Below are 23,991 nucleotides of genomic sequence, written 5' to 3'. Positions count from 1 at the left end.
GAGTATTTTTATATATTCCAGATTATTTCCCAGTTTATTACATAATTAGAAGAGGTTTTTAATTAAAATTTTGAGGCAAGAAAATTATACATATAATATTTGAATCACCAGTAATACTGAGTAAAATGAAAAAAAAAATCAAAGAATATACAAACTGAAGTACTAAACAGGAGGTTGCATTTATCTTTTCAGATTCCAGACTATTTGGCAACTGAGGTTTAAGATCTGAATGAGTGACTGGACCACAGAATCTGAAGGCTCCCTGCCAATCCTGACATCCTGTGATCTATAGAATGATGACAGTTAATTGGCCAGACTTTGAGTCTCTTTGTTTTCCACTGTGTGTTCTCAGTAAAAGGTAAAAAAGCACACAAATTCAAAATGCCACCAAAGGTAAAGAATTACAAGATAATAAAAGATACTACATAAAATTTAATGACATTCAGTATCAAGGCAGGGTAACATGAAAAAAGATACTGGCTGATTTTGATATGAATTCTGAAAACTTGTTTTGCTTAAAAAAAAAAAAAGACTTATTCTGTGAAAATAATTTTATTCACTGCTTAAAAAAAAAGTCCTAGTATTACCTTCGTGACTTATCAATATTTTAAGAACCACGGTTCAAAGCTGGTTGGGTAGGGGGAAAGGAATATGGAATGTGAGCCCTACTAACTTTTCATCTGCTCCTTAGCAGAGTAATTTGCATATGAACATGTCTCACATTATGCATGTGTGTGTGTACTTAGTAGCTCAGTCGTGTCTGACTCTGTAACAACCATGGACTGTAGCCCACCAGGCTCCTCCGTCCATGGGGATTCTCCAGGAAAGAATACTAGAATGGGTTGCCATGCCCTCCTCTAGGAGATCTTCCCAACCTAGGGAATGAAACCAGGTCTCCCACTTTGTAGGCAGATTCTTTGCCTTCTGAGCCACCAGGGAATACCATGAATGCTGGAGTGGGTAGCCTATCCCTTCTCTAGGGGATCTTCATTACAGTTGTTCCCAAACTTAGGAGAAACCATTACTGATCTCTGATGGGCTTATCTGGACACTAAGAACCACTGAAGACATTTATAAACTTATTATTATTTGGCCAAAGGGCCATCCATCTCCATAAAGAGTGAAAGATAATTCTAAATAATTCATGATTTTCTACAAGAACATTATGACACTAGGTTTTTTCCCCTAAAATTCTGTAAAGTCCTCCTTGTCATGAGGTGCTGCCTTTCCAGCTAAAGGCTCTTAAGTCAGGCAGGCTTCTTGGCCTTGTTCTCCCTGCTAGCCTACTCCCACATGACCAACTTGTCACTGTCATAAACTCAGCTCTTTCAGGAAGCCTTCCATGCCCAATAGTCCTATCCATATTCTGCATTTGTTCTACAGATACTACTGCTATCTCCCACATTCTGCCAGATTCTGTGGTATTTTTAACTCCCAATGTGTAGGTATATGTGTGTATGTCCTTTAAGAACACAGCTTGTATTTAACATTATTTATGTGCACCCCCAAAACTTTGCACGTTTTCCACACACAGTAGGCATTCGGCCAACATTCTAAATGTAAATGAATGTGAGCATGAGACCTTAGGATGATCAGAGCAATGAGTGCAGATATAGTCTTCCATCTGAGACAGACACATGAAAACAGAACCCCTCTCCAAATTCTTCAGACTGATATAATGCCTTTCTCTAAGTAACAGTGCAGGTCTTCTGACAAGACTTGAAATAAGGAGAGGGGATGAGGCAGACGATGTCAACTATTGTTTGGCTCATAAAAAAGTACACTTGGGAAGACCAAGCTAGGAAGATATGACCTCTCTACAGTGGAAACACATAGTGAAACACAAAGAAAAACAACTGGCACTCTAGGCTTTCTACCTGATCTCCATTGCCTTGAAGGACCACGTTACCCCTGCCTTTGGGTCTGGAGCCCGGCATGGAGTGAGGCTGTGCCCTCAGGTCACAGTGTGAAGCATTATGGCATTTACCCTGCTTTTTCCTATAGAAAGAAGAAAGAAAGAAAGAAAAGAAAGAAAGAAAGAAAAAAAGAAAGAAAGAGAAGTGGCTCAGTTGTGTCTGACTCTTTGCAACCCCATAGGCTGTAGCCCACCAGGCTCCTCCATCTATGGGATTTTTCAGGCAAGAATACTGGAGTGGGTTGCCATTTCCTTCTGCAGGGGATCTTCCCAACCCAGGGATCGAACCCAGGTGTCCCGCGTTATAGGCAGGTGCTTTACCGTCTGAGCCACCAGAGAAGTTCTTTCCTATAGAACTGATGTCAAATTGGTCTCCTCTAGGTTCACCTCACTGATCTGTTCAAAGCAATGACATTTCTAACCAGTCTCTCGTTTTAGAGAACTTCTGTATTTTCCACACAATTCTGCTCCCACATCCAATGGGTAAACACATTCTACTAAGGAAACACTATAATTATGCACTGTCTCCTACATTTTCATATTTCAGCAACAGCTCCCTCTTTGAGCCATTGAGAAAACCTCTAGCTGACTCTCCTGCCAAATTATATCTGTGATTTGTTGTGAGAAAACTCTTGCTTAAATCAATTAATAAAACAAGTAAACATCACAAAGACCTGCTTCAAATCCTTTCCATTTCCTTTCTTTTCTCTTTTTTCCCCATCTGTTTTTGGAGTGGGGTTGGGGAGGGGAGGATTCTTGTCTATTGATAATGCTTAAATTCCTTGGGTTCATATATGGCTCTTTATAAATTGGCTACAATGAATTTTTTTCAGCTTCACAGCCTGCCATTCAAATTCACGGACACTTTTCTCCTATTACATTTGATGTATCACATTTCTCTGGAAAGAACAGAGCTTGTTATGAATTGTTGCTTTTATGCATACAGTTCTTTTTGTCTAGAGTGACTCTCCCCACTTTTCACGTGGGAAATACTCATCCTTCAACATCCACCTGTCTCCTCTTTAGAGAGACATCCTCTGTTCCACTGAATCCCTCAGTATGCTGAACACGTCTGAAAGTACTGACCTCCAGAATTGTGATTTAGTCATTTCCCATCAGTCTACCCGTAGAATATGAGATCCTCAAGGAAAGGCACATGTCCCATCCATCATTTTTTATACCAACCACTTAACCTGATACTTGCTGTGTAGGAAACAAGTACTCATTGTTTGGGGGTTAAGTAAAAGTACAGAATACAATTCTTAAATGAGCAGATTGCTAATATGTTGTTTAGGGAAAGCTGAAACAATCTTTTTCAGACTGTGGGTCAAATAGGCTTTGAAGGACTAGTCTTAGAAGTAAATGGGCTGGAGTGACTGTTTCTATGGGAACAATAGGTTTAAGTTCCAAGCAGCACACATATGAATGGACTTTGGAACACAAATGCGCCTGTAGGGTTCCATGAAGCCAAGCAGCAGGCACCGAGGCTGGCAGACGGCCCCCAGACCGGTGAGTGGCTGCATCTCCCGAATGCGCAAGACACTACGTCACCAGAAGCAGCCCAGCCATCCACGGAGACCAGCTCCAGTCAAGCCAGCGAGCTGCCCGATGCCCTCTGTCCATTCGGCCCTCCCGGGCCCAGGCCATGCTGCTCACAGTCTATTGCGTGCGGAGGGACCTCTCCGAGGCCACCTTCTCCCTGCAGGTCAGGCCCGACTTTGAGCTTCACAACTTCCGTGTGCTCTGTGAGCTGGAGTCTGGCATCCCCGCCGAGGAGACCCAAATCGTCTACATGGAGCGGCTCCTCGTCGAAGATCACTGCTCCCTGGGCTCCTTCGGCCTCAAGGACGGCGACATGGTCATTTTACTGCAGAAGGAGGCCGTACGGCCGTGCTCCCCCGAGCGGGCGGCTGGCCTCTGCCGCATGGAGCCAGCGGGGCCTGCCCTGCCTGGGACGTCCAGCTCCCGGCCGCATGAGCGTGCCCAGTCGGCCCAGCACTCCAGGCGCCACGGCTCTGGGGAGAAGGCAGGCCCGGGTCAAGGGCTGGACAGCCCGGCCCTGGTCCGGAGCATGCTGCTGTCCAGCCCGCATGACCTGTCCCTGCTGAAGGAGCGCAACCCTGCCCTGGCCGAAGCGCTGCTCAGTGGAAACCTGGAGAGGTTCTCCCAGGTCCTGATGGAGCAGCGAAGGGAGAGGGCGCTGAGAGAGCAAGAGCGACTGCGCCTCTTCTCGGCTGACCCCTTCGATCTGGAGGCCCAGGCCAAGATCGAGGAGGAGATCCGGCAGCAGAACATCGAGGAGAACATGACCATAGCCATGGAAGAGGCGCCGGAGAGCTTCGGCCAGGTGGCCATGCTCTACATCAACTGCAGGGTCAACGGGCATCCTCTGAAGGCCTTTGTTGACTCGGGGGCCCAGATGACCATCATGAACCAAGTCTGTGCCGAGAGATGCAACATCATACGGCTGGTGGATCGGCGGTGGGCTGGGGTCGCTAAAGGCGTGGGCACGCAGCGAATTCTCGGCCGAGTCCACCTAGCGCAGATTCAGATCGAAGGCGACTTCCTACAGTGCTCTTTCTCTATACTGGAGGAGCAGCCCATGGACATGCTTCTCGGGCTGGATATGCTCAGGAGACATCAGTGTTCCATTGACCTTAAGAGAAATGTGCTGGTGATCGGCACAACTGGCACACAGACTTCCTTCCTTCCTGAAGGAGAGTTACCTCCATGTGCTAAGTTGGTAAGTGGGATGGGACCAGAGGAGTCTTCAGATAAGGAAATAGCAAATGCTATTAAACATTCAGTCATGGATTCGGGGCGGAGAAAGCACTGAAACAGGCTCTATATATGCTATCACCGTGAGGGAGTCTCAGGCCTCTGGAAATTATAAGACATGAGCTCACTGGCAATGCAATCATTAAAAACATCAGTAACCACTAAACCTGGCCTTGGGACTAAGTTCTCAGAACCATCACTATGTAAACTGTGATTGATCTCGGTCCATCCATTTTCCTTATCCAAAAATCACTGAACCTTATCCTGAGAAGGCTCTGGAGGCTCAGACTGATTATCAGATAATCTATGAAAGGAAAACCATCCTCTTCGGAGACGCTGTCCAAGGATATTATAGGATGGCTTGTCCAAACCTGTTACTCTTTTGAATAATTTCCTGGAAAAAGCCATTGCTGCAGATGCTACAATGCACCTATGCAAAATTATTTTACATCAGCAGTAACGATTGTATATTTAGGGGAATACATTGATTTTCATAGACCTCCTCCCCCCTTTTTTCTTTTTAGGAAAGGTACTAGATATGGTTGGTCAGTTGTACTCAAGTTGATTAATACATATAAATGTCTGTTTGGGGTATTTCTCACTTCTCATTTCTCCACATTCTCACATGTGGAGGAATGCTCACTGCAGTTCATTCTAAAAGGCTATTTCTGCCATACTTGAAAGCATGAATTTTTCTCCCAGGATGTCCTAAAATAATTTCCTCCTCTACATTCCAAGAAATTCTGGTCATAAAAGGAAGGCAATCAAGTAGTTTTCTTTTTTTTTTTTTTAATTATGCTTCTTGGGAACCTAGTGGTTAAATTGTGGTGGGAATGAGAGTCAAGGGCAGGCAGTGTCTAGGTCCCTGGATTATCTTTCTGGCTTTATATATTAAGCTGTTACAACATAAGTATGGTTTGAACAAAGGGCTTCACTTTTAAAATAACATCTGAAAATTTCTGAATGAGATCTCTAAGGCCGCATTAAGCAATACAGTCCATTCTGACAAAGCTACTCTCCATTATGGGTGATAGTGAGAAATGGAATATTCCAGACTAAATTACAATCCATGGCTCTAACACCTCAGAGAAAAGCTTCAGCTGCCTGAGGCCATCAGACTCACAGAAAATGTATGAGGGCAGTAATCCATTATGGAAAGATTGAGGCCAAGGGGAAGAAGGGAATGACAGAGGATAAGATCGTTGGATGGCATCCCTGACTCAATGGACATGAATCTGAGTAATCTCCAGGAGATAGTGTAGGACAGGGAAGCCTGGCATACTACAGTCCATTGGGTCAATACAGACATGACTTAACAACTGAACAACAACAATTCATTAAGACTAGTATTATTAACAGAACACAGGGTTCAAAGTAAAAAATATATACTGATCTTAGCTCTTTATTAGGCAAATCAGTTCACATATAATATACCTCAGATTTCTCATCTATAAGCTCTTTCAGATGGGAGAGTCATTTTCAACTACTAAGACTACATTATGAACTAGGATATTCTTTATTTGTTTTCCCAACAAGATCTAAAGCCACCTGAAGCCCTTCCAAAGGCTATGGGAAAAACTTCCTACCCTGGAATTCTCCCTTTCTTGATTGGCTTCTTCATTATATTTTTATAGAGTCTCCTCTTTCCTTCCAGCTATCATCAATTTGCCTCCCAGTATTCTTCCTTATCCCCTGGAGAAGGCAACAGCACCCTACTCCAGTACTCTTGCCTGGAAAATCCCACAGATGGAGGATCCTGGTAGACTACAGTCCATGGGGTCACAAAGAGTCAGACGCAACTGAGTGACCTCACTTTCACTTTTCATTCTTCCTTATAGAATTCCTGTGCTCATATCATTTTCCCAACCTTGTCTACATTTGCACCAAGGATTTACATCTGGGCTTCCCTAGTGTCTCAGTTGGTAAAGAATCTCCCTGCAATGCAGGAGACCCAGGTTTGATCCCTGGGTTGGTAAGATCTCCTGGAACAGGAAATGGCAACCCCCTGCAGTATTCTTGCCTGGAGAATTCCAGGGACAGAGCTGGGCAGTTAATGAGATTGCAAGAGTCGGACACGGCTATCTGACTAATTTTCACTTTCACTTTATATCCACTAGAGTTACTAAAAATGACCAATGAGTAGTCTTCTTTTCTACTTTTCTTTCTAATTAAGTACTAAAGACAAAAGTAGGTGACAAAATAAAGGAAGAAATTCAGAGTAGAGCCAGGGATCAGCAGTTAAGTGCCAATGAAACATGGGAACTGACCTGATAAATGCTTGGATTCCTTCATGGATAAAAATTTGCAAACTCCTCAGTATTTTCTTCAAGACTCAGCTTTCAGATCCATTTATACGAAAAACATATCTCATTTGCACATGTCACATGGGGGTGACCAAGGTTGAGTATACTGTGTATCAGGATATCTAACCCATGAAAGTCAATCAAAAATCACCAAGTATTTAAATTAAAAAGACACTTTGCATGAGATCAAATCCCATCACACACACTTGCCTTTCTCAGAGCAAGGTCACTTCTAACGTAACTATGATGGTTTTTTAGGAACAGACTCAAGTCTTCGTATTTTGTTTAGAGTTTTGGTTTGAATTGAACTCTATTAATCCATAACTTCCAATAAGTTGGTCTTCATTCTTCTCTTTGTCAAGAACACATTTCTCTGGCATGAGACAACCTTTTTAATATGGAAATAAATGTCATGTGAAATAGTCTCTTTTATAGGCTTTCACCAGATTCCTTAACTGTTCCTCACTGGATAAGTTTGGAACCACTTAAAAATTTCTGTTGCATTCCTTTGGACATATTCCAGCTTTTAAAAATATTACTTGACTAGGTGGACTGGTAAATTAAAAATACTTTCATTGAACTGAAAATAAATTATCTCAAGGAAAAATCAATAAAGAGTTAATTAATTAAGCAATGTCCTTGCTGGTACATTTTTTAAGATCATTATCTTTTAAATCAGAAAGTGTTTTGAAAATTAGTTTTATGGATTTAATATCTTGACTCAATCCTGTGTACATGTGAATAAATCCCAGTCAGTTAAATTATAAATGGACTAGTTTTAGTAAAGAGCAACACGTTCTGCATGTCTCCTATGTAAATCAGGAGCTACGTAAGGTACTTTACATATACTAGTATTCTTAGCCCCTAGAACTGACCTTCAAAAGGGTTATCATTGACTGTATTTTACAGATAAGAAATTAAAGGCTCAGAATTATTGTGAAATATTCAAATACCTAAAGCTTACCTTTTTTAAAGTTTTTTTTGGCAGCAATCTACATTTTAAATTGTGATCCTGTTTCATATTACACATACATATACACACATGCAAAGCACACACACATCTATCTTTGAAACAAAGAGACTCGAAGTAGTATGAAATGTTTAGTCTTTTCTTAGTCTATTTCTTTTATGATTAAAAAAAATAAAAAATAAAAAGTTGTATTTTATTATTTTAAAAACATTTTGGATATGTCCCACTAACTATACCCAAGGTATCCTGATCTGCAATTTGAAACACACTCACCTCCTAGACTGCCTGATTCAAGTCTAATTTCAAATGTCATGTTCTTTCTAAAATGTGACCTTGTTCACATGATCCATTTTAATTCTAGATACTGGTGCAAACTGTTAAAAGTTTCATTTTATAAAGACTACCAAAACACTACAAGTAAAAATGGCAACGCAGTAGTAGTAATCAGAATACACTCAGCAATATTTACTGAATATGCATGAAATAAGCCCTGCGCTAGGCTTTTATAAGCATGAAAATGAATAGGTAGTTTCAGACTTCAAGGTGATTATGACTTGGTATGGGTAGGATAGACAATCTTGTAATCCACTAAGAAAAAAAAGGTAGGCATGTAGTCAGTACTATTTTGGTGTCAATGAAGGAATACATTTTAATTGGGGAGTTATTTTTAATATAACTAAGCAAGCCAGTGAAATGTACTTTTAATGTGTCTAAATGGCCAAAACTGATGCTGGGAAACACAAACATAACTTCCCTCCCAAAGTTCAGATTGCTATAATATACAACTTATAAATATTTAGTCTTGGGAATTTGCTACCCCCAAAATAATGAACAGTTCTTCATTTTCTTTCTTCCCATTAGAAATCATGATAAACTAAACCACATGATGAATCAGACATAATGCCTTTAAAATAACAAGCCATTTTAAAATTCCATCAAGCTCTTGCTTTCTCAATGCCCAAACACTCATCTTACCTAAAAGAAAATCCCTCTTGTTAATAAGCATGCATTTGAAATTACAGCAATGTATTCTGCTGCAGTTAAACTGGAAGACTGATAATATTTGATATTAGTAGAGCATATATATTAACAAAATTCTAACTTCTCTCTTAAAGTATCAAGTCATAAAATTTCTCTTGCTTCTGGAAGAAAGTCCACTCCCCCAAGAGAGAAAGGCAAATGAATATCTGCATGTATGACTTCATCTTAACTGCGGGTGTTAAATGTTGCCTTTTTAAAGAGAACATTGCACTTCTTTCAGAGGTCATTTGCTGACATCCAACATTCCATAAGGAAACACTTGAGTAAAGGATGAGAAAGCCATCTGGGATCCACACCAGAAAACTGCTGATGAAGATATTAATCAATGCTAACATTTATAGTGATTCTTTGAGATAAACAAGAGCCTGGAAAACCAAAGAAGAGGAACAAAGGTAAAGAGAAATAAAGGAGGATGAAGGGGAAAACACACAGAAATCTCGGCTGCTTTTAAACAGTTCTTTCTTGGTTTAAGTATTCTTTCATAAAGTAAGTGGGGACTCGGCTGAGATTAAGGATTGGTTACATTTCCATAATTCTTCATCTATCATTGGAAGGTTATCTAAAAATGAAAATATTTTCACATTAGAGCTTCAGTCAAACTTGCTTTTGAACTCCATCTTGTTTGCACATTTAGGTCTATCTGTTAGAATCTTAGAGTTTCTAGGGTCTATTTTCAGAAAAATGGGGTTCCAGGTCCTGCTGTGCCCTCTGTGTACTTAGCAGCCTGTCGAGATGGGCACACCGGGTGTAGTTTTACCTCTTATTCCTGCACTGAATGCTTCTGATGATTGTGGCTGCTGCTTCTTCATCCCCAACCCTCCCCCTCCTCCTTTAGAGAAAGACTTGTATGAATCCAGCTTTTATATATTCTAATGAGTAAGGTTTATTTTAAGAATATCATTAGAAATATCACAAGGCAATTTCTTCCTATGTTAAAGTCCACAGGAGGCAACATGGGTTTTGCTCCACACAAGAGTGAAGTGTATATTTTCCTACTGTTGATATATTGATGCTCTGTCCAAATAAAATAGATGATAATTACCAGCATAAGCATATTCTAAGTAAAATAATCACTTAAATCCATCAAATTCTTACTCAACAACATCAGTCACCACTCTAAAAGCTTATTCTACTGGTACTTTGCTACAGAGACCCATTCAGATGAAGAGAAGAAATAACTTAAAATTACATTAATTCACTTATTCTCTCTTCCAAACTCATGTCATGTTTAGGGATTTGATTGGCTTATCATTCAAAAAGTATCATTCTTTGCATTCACTGCTGTCATTAAAAATCTGATATAGATTTTCAAGAGTCTTGCCATTGTCCTCTATCATTCAGAGAGACAAAGGAAATGTAAATTATAGCCTTAGCCTTTAAATTATCTTTAAAGTCCTGTTAGAGGAACTGGAAAAAAAATACAAAGTAAGCAATGCAGAAATATTTAATTTAGTGCTGCATCATGAGATACAGAGTGTGAGTTCAGGGGAATGGACCGCTTCTCATTTGAGATGCTGACTATAACAGGGCAGGAGCTATTGGACAGTTTTATTGAGCAGCTACTCTAGGAAAGGCACCATTTTAGAGACTGGATTTTCTTGATGCAGGAAGAGTCTTCTGATGCTCACCTGGTACTCTGAGATGCAGTCAGACATACAGGAAAATCTGTCACCTCCCATCTTTGACCCAAGTAACACAACCAAAGGTAGCCCAATTCTCAGGCTGAACCTGAAGGTGAAATGTGTGGTCTGTTCCTGCCTTAACTCACAGTGGCACTGAGCCCCCCTTGCTTCCTATTAGGAGCTTAGTCTTGGAACATGGTTTGGCCACTGTAAACAAACACTTCTCTCAAAAAGGTTGAGGGCTTACACAACAGATGAACAACTCGTGACACAGGGAGAAGAAACTAACACCCAGAGATGAGTTAACTTGGTGGAGTATTGTCACATACTTTAACTCCAGGGCATGAAAGAACAGGGGATCTCATAAACAATGAGATATAAACCAGACAGCAATTAAATTCAGGTTTGGGCATTTAAAAAACCTAGAATGGAGCCCCAAATTATTAACAATAATCTACTAAAGTGCTGGGGTTCTCTGGAGTGATTATAATCTTGTCCATAATTGTATCTTTAGTTTTTAGTATTTTATGTGAGGCAAACAGTATTTGCTTAATAAATTACAGATTATTTGAATGAGAAAAGAGACAAAGTTCCATTGTTATTAATAAGCTGATATAGAGAAGGTGTGACTTTTTATTTAGCTTAGTTTTCATATTAAAATATGTAAAGTAAAACTAAATCATATCTATATTATCTTTCTATAAATTAGAAAAAATAGGTTTGGGTTAACTGCATAGCTGATATTTTTGTGTATAGATTTAAGTGTAGGTGAATCAAGAAACAAACCCTTAACCTGGTAAGGTGGGCTTTCCAGGTTGGGCAGTGGTAAAAATTCTGCCTGCCAATACCAGAGACACAAGAGACTTGAGTTCAATCCCTGAGTTGGGAAGATCCCCTGGAATAAAAAATGGGAACCCACTCCAATATTCTTGCCTGGAAAATTCCATGGACAGAGGAGCCAGGTGGGCTGCAGTCCATGGAGTTGCAGAGTCAGGCCCCGACTGAGCACGTGACACACAAGAGTGGTTTGACCAGTTCTTGCAGTAGCTAGATCACCCGTTTGTCTGGGACTGCCTTCATTTTAAAACTAGCTAAGCATGCTGGCAACTCCCTCAATCTCAGGAAAATCAGAAAAGCTGGTTACCCTATAAATGTTGGAAGTGGATTTTTCATTTCTAGCCCATGAACGTGCAGTTGGCACCGCAAAACAAGCTGTACTTTTAATAGGCCTGAAAGATCAATATTCCAGGTTATATGTTCAAATGTTGAAAGCAGAATTTCTTAATCTATTTTGTATAGGAGAAAGAACTTTATTTAAATTCATTCATTAAGTATTTCTACACTGGAATGTTAACCACTTAAAAGTATATGAAAATCTTTTTAAAATAAATATTAAAAGAATTTAATGAGGAAAACCTTATAATTTCTTTCAAGAAAGTGTACAATTTAACTGAAGTCCATGAAACTTTTTCAATTTTCAAGATTCCTTGGAAGTGGTATATATTTATGCAACTGAAAAAATAAAATGAGTGGAGACTGACATCAGAATATGGGGGCATGAGATCAAATATTTAAATTATCTGGGAACTTAGAGTATTCTGAAAAAGCACTGATAAAATAAACTACACCAGTTTTTACACTTAGAGTGAAGATAGAGATAGATTAAATCTAAGTTTCAAAGTAAATCCTAGGTTTTGAATTTTTAAGGGAATATTTGAACAAAGGAACAGAAAAAAAACTTCAGAAAGAAGCACACATAAATAATGACATCACCTCCATATGACATCCAGTTTAAAGTTTACTTTAAACTGTCAAAATACAATGAACAGCATGTCAAACGAGTCTATACAATGGGGAACAGTAAAAGATGAGCAGGTTTTTGATAAAGAGTTGTCCTTATAAACTGTAGATGAGGCCTAGAAGAAGCAGCTTTGCTGAATACCTGGTTGAGGCCGAGACGGAGAGCCCGGGATTCTCAGGTAGAAAGCTGTGCAGTGTTGAGGGGCTGGTCAGGAGTGGGAGATGGCCAGATTGTCATGCTGCCATGGAAGCATACGTTGGAGGAGCTTCCAAGGAGAAACAAGTTGGCCACTGACAGCGGGTATACCAAATAATTTGAGGAAAAGTAAAATGGTGAAGCACCACCGGAAAGGACAAATACAGCCTACGATGAGGGTAGCTTTTGCAGAATCAGAGAAGTTGATGGCATCAATGAACATCAGAAATATAGAGAAGGCAACTTTTGCTATCAGTTGAATCAATTTATTTGTTTAATAATTTTGATGGTTAATAACTTCCCTCTTACCCATATTATCAAGAATTTAGAAATGAACAACAGTAAGAAAAAATTAAATATACTGGAACCAGTGTTTTAAGCTTCATTCTGTCAGAAATGGTCGCATAAAGTGAAGGCAACAGATGGGCAGTTAGAGTAAGACAGAAACAAAGATATTCTCTGTTCAAAGACTGCCAACTGCCGTCACTTTGTCTCCAGAGCAGTAACTGACACAAAGCAATGTCATTGACATTCCATAAGCGATAGGAGTTTACGTGCCCATATGGCAAGGTTTCTACTGTCAAAGCCTCATTATACAATGATTCTTGAGGATCTGATCTGAAAGTGTCTTCATTAATTCAAGAAACTAAAACAGTGTTTGCTCTCCTCCAGGTGCTCAATCACTAGCAAACCTAAGTTTTATGAAAAGTGCAAAACATTTCAGCTATCAACTAATGCTATATAAATATTCTGTTATTCAGGTTAATTAATTTTTAAAAAGTGATTTAGAAAAAAATGCAAAAGCACCGTGAGTATACACTATTGTATGCTTTTTCCTTTTGAAAAACATTCTAAACATATTTCAGGTTGTAGCTAAGTGCTATAAAGACACATGTGGAAGTCTTAAGATTTCCATATGCACTATAACTTTCCATAGTTTGTGAGATTTAAAAAAAAACTTGGCAGTCAACAAAATGAATGGGTTTACGTCCGGCAGGAAGTTCAGAGAATAGGTTAGTGATCAGTCTCCTTGGATGAGATGCTGTGGGGAACAGCTGAGGCGGTCCGATTGAATGCAAGTATGCTCACTATGTTCATGGACAGTTGGCCCCAAGGGTTCTACTGCAGAGCCAAGGTAAGTTTGCCTGAGGTTTGATAGTGCTTAGGAAGCACTGAGTTATTTCAGCCTACCGAGATACAAATGAACAAACTTAGCACCTTTTCTGAGAGGACTACAGTGGTTCCTGAACTCCATGTATAATTTCTCATCAGTGAAATTCTGGGAGTATTTCTCTTAAAAGAACACTTTCAGAATTTGATGTAGCTGTATTTTAGTAATCTCACTGGATCTTTTACATAGGCATTCAACAGCTCTGTTTCTAGGAGACTCTGTCTTTATCTAGAGGGTGACTTACTCAGAGGAATCTGTTCAATTAGACCGAAAGAAAAATACAACTCTAAATCGGAAATATCAAGGGACAGATGGTTAAGAGAACATTTAAAATAATATAGCAGCAAAGTGGGTAAAGTCAAACGTTGGAACTCTGATTCTTATTCTGTCATGCATTTATTTTTCTGCTCTTCTACCTTAAATAAGCAAAGCTTATGCTTTTAATGTATCACTAGTTGTTCTGTCTCCTACTTCACCTCAAACATTTTCTACCTCCTTGTTCCTCCTATAGTGTCCACGTAAATGGAAACCAGACTAAATGGAAGGTCATCAAAACCTTAACTGATAGCTAGGAAGATGTGGGTGTCTTACTTTATGTAAGTATTCTAACTCACTTTTAGCTCCTGAAAGACTATCCTTTGCTACTGATATAGACCATTCTTTAAGTTACCTTGTTTTCAGACCATATAAAACTCACTTGAGAGGATACTGAGACCCAAATCCAATTAGCTTCAAGTCATTCATTTGTGCATTCAGTAACTAGATACTAAGAGCCATAAATGCACCAGCTATTTATGCAAGAGTTAGAAAAATAGTGGTACACAAGAATTACAAAGTAGCTGTCTTCCTGAAGCTTATTTTCCATTGGAAGTTTCAAACAATAATAAAACATAACAATGTTAATACCTATAATTTACATAGTACTAGGTGACTGATTTATCCTAAGCATATGGTTTAGCTCATTTTATCTTTAAAACAGTATGTAAGTACCAAACAATATCTCCATCTTAAAGGGTAAGACTCAGAGGAAAAGGAAGGTTAAGTTGTCCAAGGTCACAGAGATATAAAGTCCCTGCATCTAGGAATTAGCGATTCATAATCTATATATTTAATCATTCTACCATATTACCTCTCAATGACAGCAAGTAAAATATATATATAAAGTGTAGTAAAGATATATTATATGAACCTAAGCGTAAAGTATCAAAAAGAATAGAGAGCAATGGAAGAGGAGAGGGTTCTACTTTAGATAAAACTGTCAAGGAAGATCTTTCCAAGGAGATGACGCTAATATTTGAGAGGGAACCTGAGTGACGAGAGAGAGGAACTGTTAAGAAGATCTGGGCAGAGAGCATTCCAAGATGAAACACCCAAAACAAAGGCCGCAAGACAGAAGTGAACTAGGAGTGTCAAGGAAGGGCAAGGAGGTCAGTGGCTGAGGGGAGAGGGAATAACCTGAAGGGGTTGGTATGCAAGGCCTTGTGGTCTAAATGAAGGGTTTGGAGGATACTTACAGGCTTTTAACCAAGGGAAGACTTTTGGTTTATTTGTTAACTCTTCTTTGGTTGCTCTGTTAAAAATAGAAGAGCTGAGGACTGGGCCCTTGTGGAGGCCAGGAGGCAGAGCTGAGGTTGTGCAGGCGGAGCTGAGGCAGAGCTGAGGTTGTGCAGGCAGAGCTGAGGCTGAGTCAGCAAAGGGGCCAAGGGAAAGAAATAAAGTGAGAGTGAAGTCGCTCAGTCACGTCTGACTCTTTGAGACCCCGTGGATGGAGGAGCACCTCCATCCATGATATTCTCCAGGCAAGAGTACCACAGTGGGTGGCCATTTCCTTCTCCAGGGGATCTTCCCGACCTGGGGATCGAACCCAGGTCTCCTGCATTGCAGGCAGACGCCCTACTCTCTGAGCCACCAGGGAAGCCCCAGAACAGTAAAGGTAGGAAGAAAATACAGAAATCACATCTAGGAAGCCAGATGAAGAAACTGCTTCCTGAAGAGTGGTGTAGTCACTGTGTCCAACACTGCTGGAAGGTTAGGAAGAGGGCTGGAACTCATGACTGGATCTGGCAAGGGGAGCTTGTAGGTAATGAGAGTGTGTGTGTGGGTGTGGTGGGTAAAGAAAGCTTAGTCTGAAGAGGCTGGCCAGCCCACCAGACCAGGGGAAGCAGAGAGAGCAAGTGCTGCCAGGTCTCTTAGGAGAAACACGGCAGTAGATGAAGGGGCCACAAGAGCATTCCTTTCCCGGTGAAGGTAACTGCACCTCTGGATATAGTGAGAATGACCAGTGGGAGGGAAACTGAGGAAGCTAGAGAGAACAAGGGTAACACAAGGAGCACAGTCCTCAGGTTCAGGGAGGAAGTGAGCCTTAAAGCAAAGAGTCCACTGTTTGTGACGGGAAGCTGAGCAGAGCACACACGTGCAACATGGGCTGGCAGATTTGAGGGTGTGAAGATGATCTGTTTCTCCTCTATCTTCCAGTTTCACAGTGAATTAAGGGCCTTGGTTAAGGGTGAGATGAAGGCAGGGAGTGTCAAAGGATGAAGTTGGGAGAGGGTATGAAATAGTCATTTTATAGCATGACAGAGTTCCTTAGCAGGCAAACTGGACAAGGAAAGTGGACATTTTGATTCCAACACCACTTTTGCCTCTTATTGGATATGCACTTGTATGCAAAACATCAAATCCCTCTCTGGGTCTCAGTTTGCTCATAAGCGACAAGGTGTAGATGAGCACCACTTGGAGGCACCCACAAACGTGTTGGGTACTTTGGGTTGTCCTGGCGACTAGTGCCATTTAGAACTCCATGTCCAGAATGCTCCAAGTTCCTTGGTGCATGGAACAATCCTGTAAGAAAAATGACTCTCCCTCTCAAATCTCCAGCGATGCCCACCCCTGGTGAGAAACGGGGGGGGGGCCAAGGATCACACCAGGTGTTGTGCCAGGTCTAAGACACTAACTGTAACTTTAGGTGTTGATGTCAGAGACAGCCAGCTCACAGGGAGGGATGACACCATGTGTGTGCTCAGTCGTGGCTGTCTCTGCAATAAACTGTGGTCTGCTGAGCTCCTCTGTCTGTGGAATTCTCCAGGCCAAAATAATGGGGTGGGTTGTCATTTCCTACTCCAGGGGATCTTCCCAACCCAAGGATCAAACCTGTGTCTCCTGTGTTTCCTGAATTGGCAGGTGGATTCTTTACCACTGAACCACACATATATCCAGTTAATTTATCACCAACAATCATCGCTCTTAGCCTTGAGGTGTTTCTAGACTGAAAACAGGCTGCTAGCCAGACAAAATGAAAACATGTTGAATTTACCCTTGTTACTTAGGCCTCTTTAAGGTACTAATGAGCACTGACAGAATCTACAGATTACAGCCAGAGAAAGCAAGAGCCAGTACAGGGCGATCCAGAAATGAAAAATCAGCGCTCTGTAATTACAGAAAGCAGTGTCATTAGCTGTCACAATTAATTAAAAGTTCTGCCAGTGACAGTGTCCAATAGTAGCAAAGAAAGCTTGATACCCACATCATGCCAGTTTGGCAGTAGCATCTCACTACCATTAAATGAGAAAAAGTGATTTTGTTTGTATTGACCATTAAGGCCCCAACATGAACTGAAAATTAGTTGACAAGGACAAGGCAGTATTACTAAAGGTAATATATCAAATTCTACTCAGATGATCAATGGGGTGCTGCAGGCATGGCTGCTAGTGACCTTTCTGGTTGACACCTTCGTTACTGATTTGTAAGAGGAAAACCAGCATGTAGATGGATTTGCAAAACTGATTCTACCTTGGGAGTCTTTCCAAGTGCAAGCTTCCAGCATCACAGTAATAACTTAAGTAGAAAAGAATAGAGTGTCCTCAGCAGGATTCAAAATTCAAGGCAGGCAATTATGCAGTCAGATAACAGATAGATAGGGAACATTCTAGGTGAAAATCTTAAGTAGTGTGATGGCGATTCCTTGGGGGAAAAAATCAGTGATTACACAGTTTCTCAAATAGTTTTATCACTGACATTTGTCATAAGAATGCCTGCCAGATATTATAACTACTGCTTCATCTATAGAATGTAATCAATATAGTAAAAGAATACAAATAGCCAATGTGCTTTGTTTGATCTTTCAAAAATGTAAAAAAAAAACTTTTAGTGCAACTCATATAATATAAAATTCATATAGCATAAATTAACCATTTTAGTAGAATTATTCAGTAGCAGTTAATACAGTCACAATGTGGTGCAACCACCAGCTTTACCCAGCTTCAGCTCCAAAAAGAAAGCCTAATATATATGAAAGAAAGCCTGTCCCCCCCTTTCCTAGCCTCTGGTAACCACCAATCCATGTTTTGTCTCTATGGACTACTCCATTCTGGATATTTCAGTTAAATAGAATCCTACAATATGCAACCTTTTCTGTCTGGCTTCATTCACTTAGCATAATGTTCCCAAGGCTCATCCACCTTGAAGCATATATCAGTACTTCATTTCTCTTTATGGCAGAAGTCTATACTTATAATCACAATGTTATTCAAAACATGGCCTGGAGCTACCTCTCAGTTCTGAGTGCCAACAATAAGCAGAACCCAGCAGAAATCTAGCAAAACCTATCTTATCTTAATTACTGTAAGTCTTAAGGATAGAAGAGAAAGGAAAAAGAGCTTATTTTATTAATTTCACTATTAGGAATTCACGAAACAGAAGATGGTACTATTAGAAAGTCTTTTCTTAAGTGACACTTAGATCTTTACTAAGAAGACATAGTCGCTTCAGTCGTGTCTGACTCTGTGTGACCCCATGGACAGCAGCGCACCAGACTCCCCCGTCCCTGAGATTCTCCAGGGAAGAACACGGGAGTGGGTTGTCAGTTCCTTCTCCAATGCATGAAAGTGAAAAGTGAAAGTGAAGTTGAAAGGTTGTTGTTCAATCACGCAAAGATGCCAGGATTCTTGGCCCCGAAGGAGAAGAATTTAATCCGGGCCCAGAGACGAGGCTTGATCGCTCAGAGCTTTTGTGTAATAAAGTTTTATTAAAGTATAAAGGAGATAGAGAAAGCTTCTGACATATGCATCAGAAGGGGACAGAAGGAGTACCCCCCTGCTAGTCTTCAGCTGGATGTTATATAGTCACTAGCAGTCTGTTAATGAAAGAAAGGAATGTCTTAAAACTCAGAATGGCACCAGGCCCCTCACCCATAAGATGCATTTTGGGATAATCTTGGCACCAGATGGTTCATCCTGGGCCATAAAATGATTAACTTGAATCTTGAAGAAGGGAAGCTCACCATACAAATAGTTTCATTTACATAGATTAGAGGAACAATATCTGAGTATAACATACTGGTTTGTCAAGTAGGTTCTGAGCCAAAAGGCGGAACCAATTCGAAGACAGAATTTGGGTTAAATGCGTAGTACATTAGCATAGCTTAAGATAAGCATTTTCATAAGAAAAAGGCATGGTTATCTCTAGGTTTGAGAATAGTTAACTTCAGGTGAAACCAGGTGTCATTATGGCAACACAGAATTTTAAGAGAAACAGCTTTTTAAATTTGTATAGAGAAGGAAAAAATATCGCTAGTTTGTTTCCTCGTGCCGCTTAAGAGAGATAAAAATGTCTGACACTTGCAGGCTATTTCCTCCGTTTGGAGACCCCTGGCCTTCCTGCCTGTGACCCTCTCAAAGTCGCTCAGTCATGTCCAACTGTTCGCGACCCCATGGCCTTCAGCCTACCAGGCTCCTCCATCCATGGGATTTTCCAGGCAAGAGTACTGGAGTGGGTCGCCATTGCCTTCTCCAAATAAGACATAGTAAACATGCATTAATTATTGATGAGCTGAAAGCTTTGGAATTCCCTAGCTAGGATGCAGAAGATGCTCAGTAAATGGTTGTTGAGTAAATTGCAATAAGAATCAAAGAGAGTATGTGGGTCTTTTGGTATTTTTTTATTTGTTCTTTTCTATCCAACTAGGGCTAATGCAAGGTGGTTGACATGAGCAAGCATGTCTTTCTGCTGTCGATCAGATTGATTCTCAAAGTTGATCAGATTGATTCTTAAAGATGACCCTGCTTCTAAACTGGTAGCCTGATCCACACAGGGGCTGATGGAATAAGTTGCTTTTGTATGAAATGTCCTGAGTATGCTATAGAAAAAGTCAGAAAGGATTTTTCTTCTTCTTTTAAAAAATCTCCATCCATATCCTGTGGGATCTCCATTCAACCTATATCTAACACAGAATTTCTATACTTTTTTAATTCACTGTCAGCCACAGTGAGGTAATTTATGAGATAGAATATTGTTCTTAACTGTGATTTTCCACACTATTATTTTAAATAAAACATTTCTGATTATTTGGTTTATATGCTTTTGATTTAGTTGAATGAATACTTTATTATGAAGTGTGGAATGGTGACCTGTTCTTAAGAAGCTCAGGTAAGATAGTAATCTAACTTTAGTTCTTAATGATAAGTTTGAGGGATAAAAAGAGCCCTTTTTGTATTGCAAGGGTTTCAGAAAGAATACTAAGAAGTTGAGAGTCCATTTACAATGTATAAATTTTCCTCCAAGGAGACATTATTTTGTTCTCTCTTGCATTTCAGTTAGGGAAAAACACTATGCAAAATAACTGAAATTTAACTCCTCGTGTCTGCCTTTCAAATATCCATTAGGTAGGTAGAATAGGGAAAAGGAGTCCAAAATGGCAGTGGCTAAAAGACAAGGAAGGGAAAAGCCTGCAAAAATAGAACAAAAGAAGGTCCAAGGACCCGAGTGAGGACCTCAGGTAAAACAAGCAACACTCCTGGCTGGCCCAATTTACATAGGACAGGCCCAGGGAGAGATAAACATATAAAGAGAGGAGCCAAAGCTAGCTTGCTCTCTCTCTCTCTCTCCCACGCACTGAGGCACTCTTCTCCTCGTGTCTGATCGACGTGCCCTCACGCCTCGAAGATGGATTTTCCTGCTATCTTCTAAATAAAATAGAGCTGTAACACTGATTTGTCTAAGAGCTATAACATGGTCCATTTGAGACCTGAGAGCTATAACATGGTCTATCCAAGACCTGGGAGCTGTGACCCGCCGAGGGGCTTTAATGTCCGTCACTCCAAATCTTTGTTGTGACGAGACCAAGAACCGAGGAACATACACTCGCAGGACATACCTATTTTTAAAACTGTGACCACTTTACTCACTTTACTCACTTAAGTGAGATGGTAATTTCCTGCAGAATTTTAATAGGTACTTGAAAATCTTGTAAGAATATAATTAACTTACTACAAAAATGGTCCAGGTTTGGTATACTGTTCCTATGGAAATATGTTAAATAGCTGTAATAGGTACAAGCTGAAGATAAATTATTTGCATCCTTTAATGTAATTGCAGTCATCTGTAAAACCAATTTCAGCCACAAAAAATGAACTTTTGAACCACATCAGTTATTTGGAATATAGTTTGTAATGGACAATACAGAACAAGAAGCGCATATATTCAATATATCAGGATTTTATAAACACTTGCATAATCCAGAGAAATCAAACCAGATATGATTTTGAGACACAAAACAACACAGGTCTGTGTAAAATTTGATGAATTTATAAAATTGTTTGGAACAATGCCATACTCTTTGGAAGGTTCTAAATTGTAGGGCAGTCTTGGTTATGATAGTACTTTGCCACATAACAGAAATAAAAGGCATCTACAATATAGCACGAGTCAGAGCATGTAATGTCTCTACATTTATCAAGGTAAATGATACACAAATTATGAAAGGAGCAAAAGAGGCCAGAAAAGAGGAGTCATGGTGCTTTTCATGAGATCAACTTGCTGGAAGCCCACACGTCCACCACTCCAACACAACACAGTGAGGCAAACAGGTAGTCTCCAGGGAGCTCTATATCAAATACTGCAGGGGCAAACACTGCCATACATGGGTTACATGTTTACTCCATGAATGGACTCTGACTAATGGGAAATGGTTACCAAGAAGGAGGAAGAAAGCTTCATGTTCCCGGGAAATAAAGCTGCTTATTTGCATAATATCCTTCATAGTCTATTTGTCCAATGTTCTTAACCATATATATACTGTTGACCTTTAATCAGTGATGTTGTTTCAGCTTCTTAATTCTACCTGATGTTGGTCAAAACTGATTAAATAATCTATTTCCCCTATTAAATATGTGGTAATTTAAAAGAAATAGGGCAATAAGAAAATAAGCATATGCTTTGAGCAGACAACTCAAACACATATGTGAGAAATGGATAAAAAAATATTCAATCATATTAGGAATAAATTAGACACATGAGCAATGAGGTATCAACGGCAACATTAGGCTGGCAAAGTCTTTGGTGATGGCACTTAGAGCAGAAATGGAGAAATAAGATTAAGATGGTGAAGAGTAAAGAGGCAATGAGAAAGCAATGACAGCAAATGTAGAGAATGTTTTCAGGTTGTTTAGATTCAAAGGGAGAGTACCTCCTGGAGAGGAACAGATGGGCAGAGGAAGAGCATTTATCTGCTTCCAGATGGGAGACACCAGAATAAGTTAAAATGCAGAAAGAAGTGACCAGTAACTTTGAGAGACAAAGGATTCTGATGTGGTGAGCATTTCGGAGAGGCGGAGATGACAAAGAAGGCCTTAGGCAGCCAGGCCTCAGGAAGAGCAAGTACCTTAACATTCCAAAGCCCAAGTTCTTTAAATTAAGAACAACAACATCTGTAATTTAGAAAAATATACAAAGAGCATCTGACATATAAAAATTCATTTCAATTAAAAAATCGAACACAAACACAACCTGTTACTACACAGTAGAAATGGTGACCCACATCAGTAGTCTTGCCTGGGAAATTCCATGGAGGAGCCTGGTGGGTTATAGTCCATGTGGTCACAAAGAGCTGAACACAACTGAACACACACATGCACAAACCTGTCACTACCAGTAGCTTTTATACAAATATTATATATATATATATATTCAAAAGCAAATTTTCTGGTAGCAATTCATTTAAAGAATTAATTAAGGAATTGGATGCTTGGGGCTGGTGCACTGGGATGACTCAGAGGGATGGTATGGGGAGGGAGGTGGGAGGGGGGTTCAGGATGGGGAACACGTGTACACCCGTGGCAGATTCATGTTGATGTATGGCAAAACCAATACAATATTGTAAAGTAATTAGCCTCCAATTAAAATAAATAAATTTTTATTTTAAAAAAAGATAGCAAGTAGAAAAAAACTCAATGGACATGAGTTTGAGTAACCTCCGGGAGTTGGCAATGGACAGGGAGGCCTAGCGTGTTGCAGTCCATGCCGTCACAAAGAGTCAGACATGACTGAGCTACTGAACTGAACTGAATATATATGCCATGTTATTTAATATACATAACATTTATATTTATATATACATAGCACAAATATATATATATATATACACACACAGACACATACACATACACATATAAACAATCTGGAAAGTGGAGCAGACTCAGCAGCAGGTATTTATCAGGAAGAATGTAGATGTTCGAATGTGGGTTTGAATTCTGGCCCTCTCAGTTTCTGCTGCTGCTGCTGCTGCTGCTAAGTTGCTTCAATCGTGTCCTACTCTGTGCGACCCCATGGACTGCAGCCCACTGGGCTCCTCTGTCCGTGGTATTCTCCAGGCAAGAACACTGGAGTGGGTTGCCATTTTCTTCTCCAATGCATGAAAGTGAAAAGTGAAAGTGAAGTCACTCAGTCGTGTCCTACTCTTAACGATCCCATGGACTGCAGCCTACCAGGCTCCTCCATCAATGGGATATTCCAGGCAAGAGTACTGTAGTGGGGTGCCAGTGCCTTCTCCGCTCTCAGTTTCTAGCCCTTCCTTATTCATTCACTGCTCTATGTCTGACATTTAGAATAGTGGCTGGCAATAAATATCGTTGAAGGAATACATGAATAAAGTTTTCTTAACTTTTTATCTGTGCATATTAAATCACTTCAGTCATGTCCAACTCCTTGAGGTCCCATGGACAGTAGCCCACCAGGCTCTTCTGTTTGTGGGATTCTCCAGGCAAGAATGCTGGATCGGGTTGCTGTGCCCTCCTTCAGGGGATCTTCCCAACCCAGAGATCAAACCCACATCTCCTATGTCTCCTTCATTGGCAGATAGGTTCTTCACCACTAGAGCCACCTACAAAGCCCAATACTACTTCTAAGTCAAGTGTGCTACAAG

The 23,991-nt window shown here is 40.2% G+C and overlaps 2 protein-coding genes across 2 annotated transcripts in view; one reads left to right on the top strand and one right to left on the bottom strand.

Annotated features, from left to right (window-relative positions):
* Positions 1 to 23,991, bottom strand: part of PDGFD (platelet derived growth factor D) — a 277,802-nt gene that overhangs the window by 144,512 nt on the left and 109,299 nt on the right. The window lies entirely within an intron of this gene.
* Positions 3,341 to 4,751, top strand: DDI1 (DNA damage inducible 1 homolog 1). Its single transcript, XM_052653123.1, is given in 2 exon segments — positions 3,341 to 3,441; positions 3,443 to 4,751. Coding segments are annotated over 2 exon segments (1,410 nt in total).

This window comes from Budorcas taxicolor, chromosome 15 (assembly GCF_023091745.1).
Source record: "Budorcas taxicolor isolate Tak-1 chromosome 15, Takin1.1, whole genome shotgun sequence".
In the NCBI taxonomy this organism is placed as follows: Eukaryota; Metazoa; Chordata; class Mammalia; order Artiodactyla; family Bovidae; genus Budorcas; species Budorcas taxicolor.
Note: the sequence above shows the minus strand (reverse complement) of the source record. Positions and strands in the feature narration are given on the sequence as shown.